The sequence below is a fragment of the Dasypus novemcinctus genome, chromosome 5 (genome assembly GCF_030445035.2).
Source record: "Dasypus novemcinctus isolate mDasNov1 chromosome 5, mDasNov1.1.hap2, whole genome shotgun sequence".
Taxonomy (NCBI): Eukaryota; Metazoa; Chordata; class Mammalia; order Cingulata; family Dasypodidae; genus Dasypus; species Dasypus novemcinctus.
In genome coordinates this window covers 28,277,618-28,291,417 of record NC_080677.1, presented here as the reverse complement: position 1 = coordinate 28,291,417, position 13,800 = coordinate 28,277,618, and the positions used below count along the sequence as shown (strand labels likewise).

General features: G+C 58.4%; 1 protein-coding gene across 6 annotated transcripts in view; it reads left to right on the top strand.

The window, feature by feature from the left end:
• Nucleotides 1-13,800, top strand: part of ADCYAP1R1 (ADCYAP receptor type I) — a 60,899-nt gene that overhangs the window by 25,060 nt on the left and 22,039 nt on the right. For all 6 annotated transcript variants that reach the window (XM_004463306.5, XM_004463307.4, XM_058296817.2 and 3 more), the window contains 8 exons: nt 5,390-5,497; nt 7,865-7,885; nt 8,912-8,953; nt 11,181-11,290; nt 11,905-12,002; nt 12,411-12,543; nt 13,030-13,183; nt 13,544-13,604. In XM_004463306.5, the coding sequence (XP_004463363.1) occupies nt 5,390-5,497; nt 7,865-7,885; nt 8,912-8,953; nt 11,181-11,290; nt 11,905-12,002; nt 12,411-12,543; nt 13,030-13,183; nt 13,544-13,604 (727 nt within the window). The remainder of the gene's footprint in view (nt 1-5,389; nt 5,498-7,864; nt 7,886-8,911; nt 8,954-11,180; nt 11,291-11,904; nt 12,003-12,410; nt 12,544-13,029; nt 13,184-13,543; nt 13,605-13,800) is intronic.

Below are 13,800 nucleotides of genomic sequence, written 5' to 3'. Positions count from 1 at the left end.
GCCATAGACTCACAGGTCTCCCCATGCCTGCTTTCCTGCCCTTTAAATAGCTTATCTTCTGCACACAACCAAATCGGGTCACATTGACTCTTTGCCTTAAAACCCGTCTGTGGTCGGCAGAGTAATAGCACCCCGAAGGTGGCCACATCCCAACCCCCCAGCTCCGTGCATGTGACCTTACACAGAAAAGGGAGTTTTGGAGATGTGATTCAGTTAAGGGTCTCGAAGTGAGAAAGTGGGGAGAATATCCTGGATCACCCAGATAGGTTCCATGTCATCCCAAAGGTCCCTGAAAGAGGGGAGCGGGGGAGAAAGGTTTGAGGATGAAGTGCTGCTGGCTTTGAAGATGGGGGAAGGGGCTGTGAGCTGAGGAATGTGGGTGGCCTCTAAAACTGGGAAAGACCAGGAAACTCACTCTCCCCTAGAGCCTCTAGAAGGGACCAGCCCTGTCGACACTGACACCTTGATTTTAGCCTAGAGAGACCTGTGTGACTTCTGACCACCAGGACTGTGCAAATAAATTTGTGTACTTTTAAGTCGCTAAGTTTGCTTTGTTACAGCAGCAATAGAAAACACATACACCATCCTATGGCTTTTCTTAGCATTTAGCATAAAATCCAAAATTGTTTCACACTACCTGCCTCTGCAGCCATCTAGCTGACCTGCTGTCAGCTCCATCTGTGCCACTGTCTCTCTGGTTCACTCAGTTTAGGTTGCATTTTTCTCCTTAGAGTGTTTCTGGTGCAACAAGTATCACTCTGCCTCAGGGCCTTTGTATATACCATTTCCTCTGTCTCGAATTCCCTTCACTTGGCCAAGCCCTGCTCTCAGGTTCTGGCTAATTAAACATCCCTTTCTCACTGAGGCCTCCCCCGACTCACCACCCCCATCTGGCCCCCCAATCTAAATAAGATATGCCCATAATTCTCTCTCATACTCTCTGCTCTTCTTCACAGGGTTCATCACCCCTTTAATTTCTGTCTGAGTGTTTATTTGCTTAACTCTTGGTCTTCCCCTGTCTGTGCAGGCAAGGATGGCACATCCCACCTGGATTGCCCCGAAGTGTTGGACTCATGGTGGTGCTTAATATTTCTTGAATAATTGAGTAAATAAGGGCGCCAGGGGGAGGAAAATGGGAAGAAAAAATGGTAGAAGACAGAGGGGAAGGGAAGAAAGAGCAGGAGGAGGAGGAGGAGGAAAAAAGGCATCTTAAACTCTTCCAGCTCCAACAAGTCGAAGCTTTGTTGGCACTGGAGTGTGGGACAGATGGGGATATAGAAGCCAGACTTATTCTGGGTGAGTAGAAGGGAAGAGCCATGCCCTTTGGCTTAGAAACCCACGGCTGACTCAGGAGTCCAACTCCCCTTCTCCTAAGCACCAGGGACAGAGCCCCTGGGGGATTCAGCTCCAAGGCCCCCGAGGCCAGAGCTGGTCCCAATAAGAAGGGGGATGGGCAAGAAATGAGAGTCCTCATCTCCTCCCGTCTGGTCAGGCTAGGAGGTGATAACCGCAGGGGAAATGTCTGGGCAGGGCATTCTGGGAAGCCCGAGGAGGTGGCCGCGAGCCTTCTGTGACCCAGTGATGCAGGCTAGAAGGGTAGGTGGAGGGCTGCGAGCTCCTCAGAGGCTTGGGGACAGTGTCCCCTAAACCCAGACCCTACTGGGATTTGGGCCCCTGGATGATGGGGTCTGCCTCGGGGCTTCCCACCCACCCTGGTGCTGCAGGAGATGTCCCAAGGGGTCTTAGTCTCCTTGTGGAGCCCGCTGGGGACACAAGCAGGCACCAGCTGGGCTTGGAGAGGTGTGGCAGACAGGGCCTGACGGTCCCCAGGCTGGGGTGGGCTGGGGAGCTTTGGCGGATGTTCTGTCATGGCCGTGCAGTGAGGGAAGCGGCTTTAGCCTCCCCCAAGCCTTCCTTCCAGCAGAGGGAATCTCTGCTCCGAAATTCAGGTCTGCAAGGTGGGAGTACCCTCCGAGACACCCAGGCCTTGCTGTGCAGACAGGGAAACTGAGTCATGGTTGGGGTTTGTGGAGACTTGCCCAAGTTCATGCAGAAATAGACAAGGACTCAGGTCTGGTGGCTTCCGGTCAGGTGCTGAAGGAGGCCATGTCCTTTGGACTCTCCCAGCTTTCAGATGTGAACTTGCCGGCCTTGCTTGTTTTTCCCCGCCATGGCCATGGTGCATGAACGACGCCCAGCAGATGGTAGGTACTCAGGAAATAGTTGAAGAAGCCGTGGCTCCCCGCCCTGCCTATGCATCAGTGACCTCTGTCCTGGGAGCACCTGCTCCCCTTGACCCATCCCCCCTCACCCCTGCATCCCTCCTTACCCCTTAGCCTTTGGGACTCTGCCTGCTCCATCTCAAGTGCTCCCTGACCTCCAGATGTGTCAGCCGGCAGGAGCAGCTGGCCACGCAGGGGCTCCAAATTATGGGAACAGCTGTTGCCCGAGGCTCCCGGGGCCCAGTCTTTTTTTTTTTAAGATTTATTGTTTATTTATTTCTCTCCCCTTCCCCTCTCCCCCCACCCCAGTTGTTTGCTCTCTGTGTCCATGCACTGTGTGTTCTTCTGTGACCGCTTCTATCCTTATCAGTGGCACCAGGAATCTGTGTTTCTTTTTGTTGCGTTATCTTGCTGGGCCAGCTCTCCATGTGTGCGGCCCCACTCCAGGGCAGGCTGCACTTTTTTTCACGTGGGGTGGCTCTCCTTATGGGGTGCACTCCTTGTGCGTGGAGCTCCCCTAAGTGGGGGACACCCCTGTGTGGCAGGGCACTCCTTGCCCACATCAGCACTGCACATGGGCCAGCTCCACATGGGTCAGGAGGCCTGGGGTTTGAACCACGGCCCTCCCATGTGGTAGGTGGACATGCTATCAGTTGAGCCAAATCTGCTTCCCGTGGGCCAGTCTTGACCAGGCTCCATGCGTGCCACAGCCAGCTCCGGTCAAGCAGCTGAAGGACAGGCCGACACAGCCGTCCACATGCTGGCTCCAGGGCCAGCCATAATGGGTGGCCAGGAAGGAAGGATGACCGGCCTGGTGCTGAGACCCGGCCGGGCTTGCTCTGTCTCGCCCGCAGTTTCTTCACGCTCTTGCTCGGCTTCGGCGGTGCTTTGGCTCCTACAATCTGCCATTCTGTGAGCGGGATTCCATGAGCCAGCCTGGGTGGATGTGACGTCCCAAATTGCAATGGCTGAGTTCTGAGGGACAGGGCTTTCTGCACACGAAGCTGGGGGGCAGGCCCCCTTCCTGCCTAGCCCCTGCCCAGGCCTCCCCCATGATCCATTGCGGCCTCCCACTGAGGCCTCCTCACCTCCCAGGGCCTGGGCCTCTGGGATGATTCCCAGGGACACCTAATTGAGACGACTTTGATAATAACAACAATGGGTAGCACGCCTGGAGGGCTGACAGCCCGGGTAGACTTGAATCCTCCCAGCAGCCTGGTGAGGTGGGCGTCTCCACCATCCTGTGCCCCTAACCTCAGAAGTCCTCTCCGTAGCCCATCTCCCTCCACCCTTCCTTGGAACTCTGCACTTTCTGCTACCAGGATTGTCACACTTCCACTTCCCCTCCTCTACCTGGGGCCACCGGCTCTTGATTTTGTCACTCCGAGGGCTTCCTCTGTCCGCCGTGTAAATATGGGTGTTCCCCGAGGTTCCCTCCTCGGTGCTCTTTTCACCTCACACCCTTTCCCTGGGTGAACTCTGCCATCCCACAGCCTCAGCCACCACGTGTGCTAGAGGAAAAAGGGCGAGGTGGGAGGGCTGAGCCGTGAGGCAGGGCGGAGGGGGCAGGGCCACCCTGAGGTCTATGGAACTGCTAAGAAGCACCTGGGAGATGGCAGCTGACGGTGTGGGCTGGGTGACTGGGCCAAGGTTCAATTTGAAAAAGTGGTCACAGCTGGGGCGGTGGGTGTTGAGCAGGCCCTCGGGAGTCCCTAGCAGTGGTCCAGATGGAATTAGAGGGGTGGGGAGTGGGAGGAGTAGGGAGTGGAGTCCACCAGTGTTTGGAGGGGAGACCAGCAGGGCCTGGTGACCGGCCGAGGAGGGCTTCCTGGGCTGGGGTCTGAAGCGGGAAGGCAGGTTTAAGAAGGGGGAGGCTGCGGGGAGCCTTGGTCCCTCCAGAGGGGCTGCCCAGCAGGCAGCAGGCCGCGCCGCAGCCCTCAGGGAGCAGGTGCACACAGGCTGGGAGTCGTCCGCCTGTAATGCAGTTGTTAAGACCACCAACTCTGCGATCCCATTCCAGGCGAGCGGGGCCTGCGGGCCCAGGGCAGGGCGGGGCCGGCACCTTTGTCCAGGCGCTGGCTGAGAAGGAGGGCCCGGGGCATGGCAGTCACACCGGACAGGTGGGTGTGGTGTGGCCCAGGCGAGGAGGGGCCGGAAGTGCTGGCTGGATTCAGAGGCCACTGGTGACCTCGGCCAGAGCCACTGTAGTGGAGAAGAGGAAGGCGGACTGGACTGAGCGAAGGAGGGCAGGAAGGGCGGGGAGCCCCACCCGCAGGCCTGCAGGGCCAGGGCCAGAGGGTTTGGGGGATCCACTGGGTCCCCCAAGCCGCACAGTGTGGTGGTCAAGCCTGACTCTCCCTCACCCTCACAGCACATGTCCAGCAGGTCGCCGCGGCTCACTGATTCCTAAGTCGCTCTGGAATCTGTCCTTTCCTTCCTCACCCTCTGTCTGCCGTTCGCCTGATCCGGGCCTCTAGTGTCTTTCTGTGACTTTGCCGTGGCCTCCACGGCGGTCTTGCCTCCTGCCTTTTCCCACTGCAGGTCCTTCCTGGCTGCCCCTGGCACGCACAGGCCTCTGCCTGGATGACTTTCCCTCTTGTCCATCTGACAAGCCTGTGCTCTTCCTTCCATCCCCAGGTCCAGGCCAGCTTTCCTGGAAAAAGCACCCCTGCTCCAGGGCTGCCCCAGAGGGTAGATGGGAGCCGGGAGCAGCGTCCTGCCTGCTGCCCCTTGGGGCCCACCGGGTCCTGCGCCGCCCCTGGAGGGGAAGCGGGGCCCACAGGGGAAGCCGGTCTGCAGCTGGACCCCACGGTCCAGGGTGATGTGGGAAGAGGGGCCCACGGAGCCCCGCATCCTAATTCTTAGGGATCCCGTCTGGCCTGGTGCTGGGCCTGCTTCTCTCTCACCCAAATCCTGCTGGGACGTAGGGCTGTGGGATGTGTAAAATCAGATGGGGGCTCTGTGGGGCACAGGGTTGGTCTCTCCCCACCCCAGGACGCCTGAAATGGGCATGTTGTTGCAACTCCTGTTAGCGGGACCACCCGGGGACAGGCGGAGCCCCCCCCTTAAACCACTCCCCTCCCCTTGCAAGAGCCGGCCCTGTGGGGAGTGTGTGCGCGTGCGCGTGCGCACGGCTGGGCCTACACCTGCGGCTGTCTTCCCCACAGGTTGCCCGGGCATGTGGGACAACATCACGTGCTGGAAACCCGCCCGCGTGGGCGAGATGGTCCTTGTCAGCTGCCCAGAACTCTTCCGAATCTTCAACCCAGACCAAGGTACGTTCAGCCCGGGGATCTTCAGGGCATGGGTGCTCTAGCCTGCTCCCCGAACTTGGGCTCCTGGCGTGCCTTGGAGGCAGGGCACAAGGACCCTGGGCGATGATCCTAGTTCCTGGGCGCACCCGCTGGTGGGGACGATGGAAGCACAGGCTCCCACGCACACCCAAGGACACAGAAGCAGTCCCCATACGTGGCCCCTGGGATGCCATCGTGGTGCTGAAGAGCAAGGCTGTGCTCCCAGATGTGGGATGCTCGGGGTCCTCTCTCCCTGCTAGGGACCCGGAGCTCAGTAATTGCCTTCTCCTCACCCCACTTCCCCCCTTTGTAAAACAGGAAGACTAGTATGGCACACCCCACCGGGTGGCTTTGTGAGGAGTAAAGAGGGTAATGCATGTGCAAACCGCGGAGCACGCGGCCTCCTACCTTTAACAGGTTCACTGTTGAATCTTAGCTGATATTACACTTATCGCTCATACTGCCATAGAGATGCCCACAGAGATCCGGAGAGACACACAGCCACGGCCACACAATTGTCCCCCTTGGGAGAATGTGATGTGGGAAGAAGGCAGCTGGTCCCAAAGTCTCTGCCCCACGTGCACACTTGGGCCCAGGAAGGTCCCTCCCAGGGGTCGCTGCGCACTCACGCTTCTCAACTGAGTCTTCTCGGAGCTGGCTGCCCTTGACCTTGGTGCCTGTGCGTGGGGGCTGGGAGGGGGGAGAGCGTCACGGAGAGGTCTGTGAAGTCTCTGGGTGCTGCTCAAGAGGCTGGAGATAGTCAGAGGTCCTGTGGGCTTGGGGTGGCCTTGGGGTCCTGGCAGTGGCAGGGTGGCTGAGCGTTGCTGTCTCTGGACATTGGGGTGCAGGGCGGGGGAGAGGGGGCAGCCCTGTGGCCGGAGGCACGAAGCCCTCGTGACCAGATTGCGCAGGAGGGATCGGGGGCAAGGGCTGACTGTGCAGCAACCCTTTGGGCGGAGTCCAGTGGGTCCCCGGCCAGTTGCAGCCATTGGCTGAGGCCTTGTGGACACTCAAGGGGGATGTGATGCCAAGAGCCAGACCCTGGCCCTCTGCGTCGCCTCTCATGGTGTCAGGGGAGGCCGGCAGGAGGCTGGGGGCGCCATCTGGGGGCTGGGCAGGGAGGTGGGTGGACCTGGGTTCTGCCCTTGATCCCTGGGTGGGGTCATTGGCTCAAGGCGCCTGGAGGGCGGGGCCTCCTGAGGGGCTCTGAGGGGCTCAGGGCCACTCCCCACCTGGGCTTCAGCTTCCTCCTTCACCTGCCGAGGTGTCCTGGAAGTGGAGAGCATCAGAAGCCTGGCCCCGCAGGGAGCCCCGGCTGGTCACCCGGCAGGCAGGCGGTCTGTGAGAGGCAAAGGTGGATTTTTTTTCTAACTGAAACTGACCAGCCTGGATAGTGCCCTGGCGGGGAAGGCCCCCGTGCGAGGTTGCAGCCAGGAGAGGGAGGGCGGCAGCTCCTTCTCCACCTCCCACCCCAGGCCGGGTCCCCACACGCCCACACCTGCCACCTCCAGACCTCCTGCCAGCCCAGAAGGTGGGTGACGGTGAAGCTCTGCCATCCCGAGGGCCTGGAGAGTGGTGTGACCCGGCGCAGGCATAGTCGTGCGTTTTGGCAGGGGGTCCTGGGCAGTGCTGAGCAGGCTGGGCAGCCTGTGACTCAGCCCCGTTTCTAACTCACTCCCACAGAAACCGACGTCATTACTTCCTTCCCTGTGTATTCCTTTCATTCAGCTGCCTATTTAAAGTTTATTGGACATCTACTGTGTGTCAGGTTCTGTGCCAAGACTGCTTCCTTTCGACAACAACAAAAATGCAAAATGAATCAACAGTCAAACAAGAATTGCTTGAGATAAACCCCCCTCCCAACTGCAGCTTGCACCCCTCCCCTCTGGTAGACACACTGGGAACCTGTGGTTTGCACCTGATGCTTAATGGTTCATTAAGGCAGGCCTTTTAACACCTCTGTTCACAAAGCTGTATCGGTGAGACTTGCCCCTACAGGGAGGAAATGGAAAATTTCTCCTCTTCTTTCTTGGTTCCCTGGTAGCTCTGGGCTGGATTTCGGGCTCTTTGCAGGACTGTCTCTCTGCAGGTGGCTGGAGTGCTGACCTCTCCCCTCCTCCCAAATGCCTCTACTCCTTTCTCTTTAACTGTTTTTCCTGCTCTGTGGGGAGCAGTAGAGGCTTCCAGCTTGTAGCCTCATCCTCTGGGCCCCCCCCCCCCCCCGCAAGTCGTCTCCCCCAAGTCTGGGGGTGGGGAAGGGAGCACGTGGCCAGCGGGGCCTGGGAGCAGTCCGACTCCAGCCCCCTTGCTCAGCTCTGCATTCTCTCTCTCCCTCTCTCTCTTTTTCAGTCTGGGAGACCGAAACCATCGGTAAGAAGAAGCTTGGTGGGGACACTGCTGTCCATCTGTCCATCCAGTGGGAACCCAGCATCGGGAGATCCCAGCCTCTGGCCGCTGGGTCCGGTGCGGGTGGATTGGGAGGCTCACCAGGATCTGGTTCTTGCTCCCTGTCCCCTCCCCCAGGCTCGCCCACTCGGAGCCTTACTGGGCGGGGGGAGAAGGGCAGAGAAAGGCAAAGGACACAACCTTTGGCTTTTGGGCACTCCTGGGCTCATTTGGGAGGACGAACTTCACAAATGGAGGGGTTAGAAAACAAACCCGCACACTTGTGTGTTCCCGTGCACACATACAACCTTGAACGTGTGCGTGAGTCCAGATACTGACAGCACCAGGGGCTGAGAAATTGGAATATACAGCAAGTGAGTAAACAGAAGACTTAACCCTGCAGTTTGTTGACAGAATAACCGAAAGGTCAGGGAAGGCTTCCTGGAAGAGGGACATGTCAGCTGGGCCTTGGAAACAGGATTTTGAGAAGTGAAGGGGAAATGGGAGTTCATTGCGAACAGGGGATTTGGCATGAGGAAAGGGTCAGGGTGAGAGTAAAGAATAGGAAGAGATGGAGAAAAAAATGTCTGAGGATAAAGTCTGGACTTCTTGGTTCCCTTCTAATGAGAAAGGTCTGGAGTCTGAGAGGAAGGTTTGAGCCCCAAAGATGACACCACAAGCCCTGTACCCACGTTTTCTTCCTTACCCATTTCTCAAAAAGAGAAACTCATCCTTATCCAATTCTTCCCTTCCAACATCCTGTTCCCCTGAAATGCCCCATTTCCTGTAGTCCCGGGGGGAGGACTTAGTCACGGGCCATTCTTCACAAGAGAAACGCAAACCAAATGGGGCTGGCTGTGTGGGAAAGTGTGTGCAGCCACGGGGCGTGAGGGCCACGACCCCAACCCCCAGGCCCTCCAGACCACGGCAGCCTTGACCTTCCCGGGTGGAGAGTCAGCAGGGGACCACCCTGGCGAGCTGACAAATGACGCCCGCGTCTGTGTTTTGCAGGAGAGCTTGGTTTTGCGGACAGTAGCAGCCTGGGTCTCTCAGGTAACCGGACGAGCTGGGGGCAACTAGGCTGGCTGGAGGGAGGGCATCTGCTGACCTGGGAGCTTCGAGCTCCAACTTCCCAGGCTGGTTCTGCCCTCTGGGGCTGTGTGACTTTTGGACAAATTGCTTCCTTTTCCAAAAAAGCTATTGATGTCCTCTCCCCCAAATAAAAAAGCTCACTTAAGCCCACAGAGCGCATTTTGCATACAGCTTCAGGGCAGGAGCAGATCTGTTGAAGCCTCCTGGAGCACTCTAAGAACTCCTGAATTAGATGCTCCCTGATAGGTTTTGAACTCTGACATCTAGTGGGTCTCAAACTTTGCTCAGGACCTCACAGGTGGGCTTGTTAAAACTGCCCCAGGGTTCCTGATTTAGTAGGCATGGCGCGGGGCCTGAACATTTGCTTTTCTAACCAGTCTCCAGGTGAGGCTGACTATGGCTGGTCTGGGGTCCGCACTTTGGGAACCACTGCCCTAAAATTCTGAGCTCCTCTGCGGTTGCAGTGGCAAATGGCCTAGGTGGTTCTCACAAAGTGGGCGCGGTGGCTGCAGGTTTTCAATCCGGGAAGCTCTCCATTTCCCACAGATTTGCCTCAGAGCAATAGAGCAGCAAATACGTAGAACAGTCCTGAGCAAACTCTTACCCTTTTCTGAGCCCACACTGTAGGTGTTAGAAAAAGAAGGGAAAAAAAGGACAGGGTGGGGGGAAGGAAACAACCTTTATCTCTAGGACATTTTTCTTACTGCTTTTCAAAGCAGCTTCCCATTCCTCTCTCCACCATCCTCTGGGGGGCCAGGCAGAGAGCAGGGCAGACCCAGGGCAGGGATTCCCCTGGGAATCCAGACTTTGTCAAAGAAGAGCTCAGCGGGGCTTGGGAGGAGGTTGCCAGTTACAGCCTCAGACGGATTTGCTGAAAGAAGGAACGTTTGGCATCACACTGTGGGATGGCAGTGAGCTCCTTTTCTTTTCCTGGGCCTGCCAGACGTTCTCCTCAACCTGAGTCAGAGCTCGGCAGTGGAGAAGGGGTAGAGGCTAGACTCCCTGCTCTGGGCTAAACGCTTCTTTCCGCTGCTTGTCAAAGACCCAGCAAGGGCGGCTCTGACTCTTGGCTAGAAAGAATTTGGCTAAAGAGATCTCCCACCTCAGTGTGGAGCAGACACCAGAGGCAGAGGGGCCTCTTCTCTTGGCTTCTGCCTATTGCCCGGGGAACTCCCTTGTTCCCCCAACTTCCACGCCTCCCCCCTGAGCTCCCCGAGGTGGCCGCAGGGGGAGGATTCTGTCCAGGGGTGTGGGTGCTGGAGCCACTTTTTCGCAGGTGTCTGATGTTGTTTAGCATTTTCCTGGTTCCTGAATCCTGTGAAAGAGAGATCCTTTCCCAGATAACTGCTTATGAAGGGAGCTGTCCCCCCATCCTGATAGACCAGGCCAATCCCCGGAAGCCAGCATGGAAACAGACCCCCGTCTGTGCCCACCACCCTCAGGTGCTGGGCCAGTGGAAAAGGGATACTTGCCTTCTGTCCTTCCAGGCTGCTGGGATAATGAGAGAAGCCTCATTAAAGCTGAAACCGCCCCAGGCAAGGGAAAGGACAGCCCGGCAAACTGGTGCCTCCTCCTGTGCCTTAATAAGATGTGGCGCTAGGTGGATGGCATCCCGTCCTTGCTTATGAAGCAAGCTCTCTGTCTTCTGGGCACAGCGGCCAAAGGCCCAGGGCTCCCAGCGAAAGCATCACCTAGAGCTGTGCGGGCCACGGTGTGCCGAGGACCCCACTTTATGTGCCCTGACTCACTCCAGAGCTCCTGAGCCAGACTCCCTGGGAATGCTGGGCCTGGAATCTGCATTTGTTTGGCCTCCCGGGTGGTTTCTCTGTACCCTGAAGTTGGGCAAGTGCTGGCCCAGGCCCAGGGGAGGGGCTCACTCTTCCCCTGGCAAGCACTCATGGTTCCAGGCGGGAGGGTGCAGGGAGTGTGGCCTCAGCCAGGCTCAGTGCCCTCACCCCTTGTTAAGAGATCAGCGTGTCCCTCGTGGCCCTAGAAAGGGCTGAGCGCGAGCCCCTCAGAAATCTCTTCCCCTGACGGTGGAGGATTTCTTGAACCTTCTGTTCTTACGTTTCTCCGGTGGGCCATAGGGGTTTCTAGGAATTCCCACTTAAGAAATAAATCTCCGATAAGAATTTCAGGGCCCTCTGGAGTCATTCCCTCGCCCTGCTGACTTCTCTTCTCACCGCAGACATGGGGGTGGTGAGCCGCAACTGCACGGAGGATGGCTGGTCCGAGCCCTTCCCTCACTATTTTGATGCTTGTGGCTTTGATGACAATGTATCTGAGAGCGGGGACCAGGTGAGCTTCTACCTGCTACAGGGCCCTGGGATGGGATGAGGAGGTGGGGTGCACGGGCACTCACCTGGGGGATTGCAGGACACTCAGTTCTCTAGGCAGCGTGTGCGATTTTGCCTGCATGCATGAGCGCCTACTGCGTACCCAAGCCAGATGCAGGGCAAGTCTGTCAGTCATTCAGCCTGGGCTGAAAATCAGCTGGTGCCTCCCCGTGTCCCCCTGCACCCTGGCTACTTATCCAGGACTTCAGGCAGCTGAAGGTTAAAGCTGGGCCTGGCGGCGGAGGGTCCTCCTTGCACCCTTCTCCAGGCTGGCGCCTATTCTGATGGGTTAGTACTCTCTTGCATTCGACATGCATTGATTAAACACCAGCGGAATACCCAGCCTTGCACAGAGGGGAGCAGGAAGCTCAGCCCGGGGTTGGGTGGTGGTGAGGCTCTGATGGGGGATGGAGGAGGCGAGAGCTGCAGGGGAAGAGAGGTTAGGGGGTACAGGGTGGGGGGGCAAGGCGTTGGAGGCCCAGAGTGGGGCAGGTGCTGCACCGGCACCGGGAGACTGGGTGTGCTCAGAGGGGACTGGGGGGCTGGGGCCCACACCACGTGCTGTGTCTGCTCCAGGACTACTACTACCTGTCAGTGAAGGCCCTGTACACCGTTGGCTACAGCACGTCCCTTGTCACCCTCACCACTGCCATGGTCATCCTGTGTCGCTTCCGGTGAGACCCCCAGCAGCCCTGAAGCGGTCAACCCTGCAAGGTTCTTTGGAAGGCATTTCATCCCATCCCTGGGATAACTGATGGGAAACTTGGCCCCAGAGAGGGCCCTGACTTGTCCAGGGCTGCACAGCAAGGCAGATCCTGGGCGTGGAAGCCTACACCCGCCTTTCACGCGCCTGGTCGTGATAGAGAGAGGCCACAGGTGGAGAAAGCCTAGCTACCTGGAGAGCAGGGCCTGATCACTGAGGCCCGGAAGTAAGGACTTAGAGAGGCGGGATGAGGAGGGCGCGCCAGGTGGGGACCCCTTGGAGACAGCCCTGGAGCTGGCGGCGAGCACAGCCCAGTGGATTCTGAAGTGCCCTGGGGCTATCGCCTCATCGCTGCCTCTTCCTCGGCCCATTCCTGCAGGAAGCTGCACTGCACACGCAACTTCATCCACATGAACCTGTTTGTGTCCTTCATGCTGAGGGCCATCTCCGTCTTCATCAAAGACTGGATCCTGTACGCAGAGCAGGACAACAACCACTGCTTCACCTCCACCGTGAGTGAGCCGAGGCCAGGCGCCAGCTCCAGGGCCAGGCCCCTGGCCGGCCGCGGGGACCCCTTCCAGGAAGGTCCTAGCCCCGCCTGCACTGCCCATTCCAGAACGCCTCCCTGCCTGCCACCGCTCCGTCCCGGGGCTTTCCTGCAGGGTTAAGGCATTGCCCTCAAGTTAATACGGAAGTCCAGGAATAATCCACGAAGCTTTTAATAGGCCACATTACCTCTGTAGGATGTTATCTCTAGTCACAACGTGAGTTCTGGCCGTTTCTTCCTGCTCGTGGTACTTGAGAGCGACTGAGGGAGGGTACGTGGAAACGCCAATCCCACTTGACACACGAGGAAACTTAGACTCAGAGGGATGACTCGGCCTGTCCGTGGTCTCATGGCAGCCCGTGGTGGTGCTGAGGCCCCAGGGTTCTTTCCAGACTAGTTTCCTGGCCCTGGGCTTGCCTCGGGCGTCCCTGGACCCTGGCTTTCCCTGCAGGTGGAGTGCAAGGCCATCATGGTTTTCTTCCACTATTGCGTGGTGTCCAACTACTTCTGGCTGTTCATCGAGGGCCTGTACCTCTTCACGCTGCTGGTGGAGACCTTCTTTCCCGAGAGGAGATACTTCTACTGGTACATCATTATTGGCTGGGGTAGGTGACTGGCTGGCTCGTGGCGTGGACAGGCTGAGGCCTCGTGGCCAGCTTTGCCCTTGACTTTGCCTTTGGAGAGGGAAGGCTGAGGAAAGGGCCCTTCCCTGCCCCGAGGCCATATGGCCATCGGCTGTTTCCTGGACCCTCTGGCTCTCCTGCACTCAGGAAGGCCACCGTCAGGGCTGGGGAGGGATGTCCCCTGGCTCTAAGGGGGCTGTGGGCCTCCAGGAGCCCCGGGTCCCCGGGTCTCAGGGGTGCACATGCTTGTCTGTCAGGGCCCCAAATCTGAGGGGGATGGTGGCCGCTCAGGGGCCCTGAGTCTGAGGGGGGCACTCGGGCATGCTGGTTTTCCTATCCCAGGTACCCCGACTGTGTGTGTGACCGTGTGGGCTGTGCTAAGGCTCTACTTCGATGATACAGGGTGAGTGTGCCCCTGTGTCTTACTGTTCTTAGAAGGCTTGCCCGGTGGCCCACCCGACTTCAGACCGCCCACCCCAAACGGCCCTCCAAATCTGCGCCAAGCCCGAATCCCGACCCGGGTGCCAATGGAGATGCGCTCCCCGCCCCGCCCCGGGTCTCGGTCGGGAGCACAGTGAGGCGGGTGGGAGGTTTTGGAG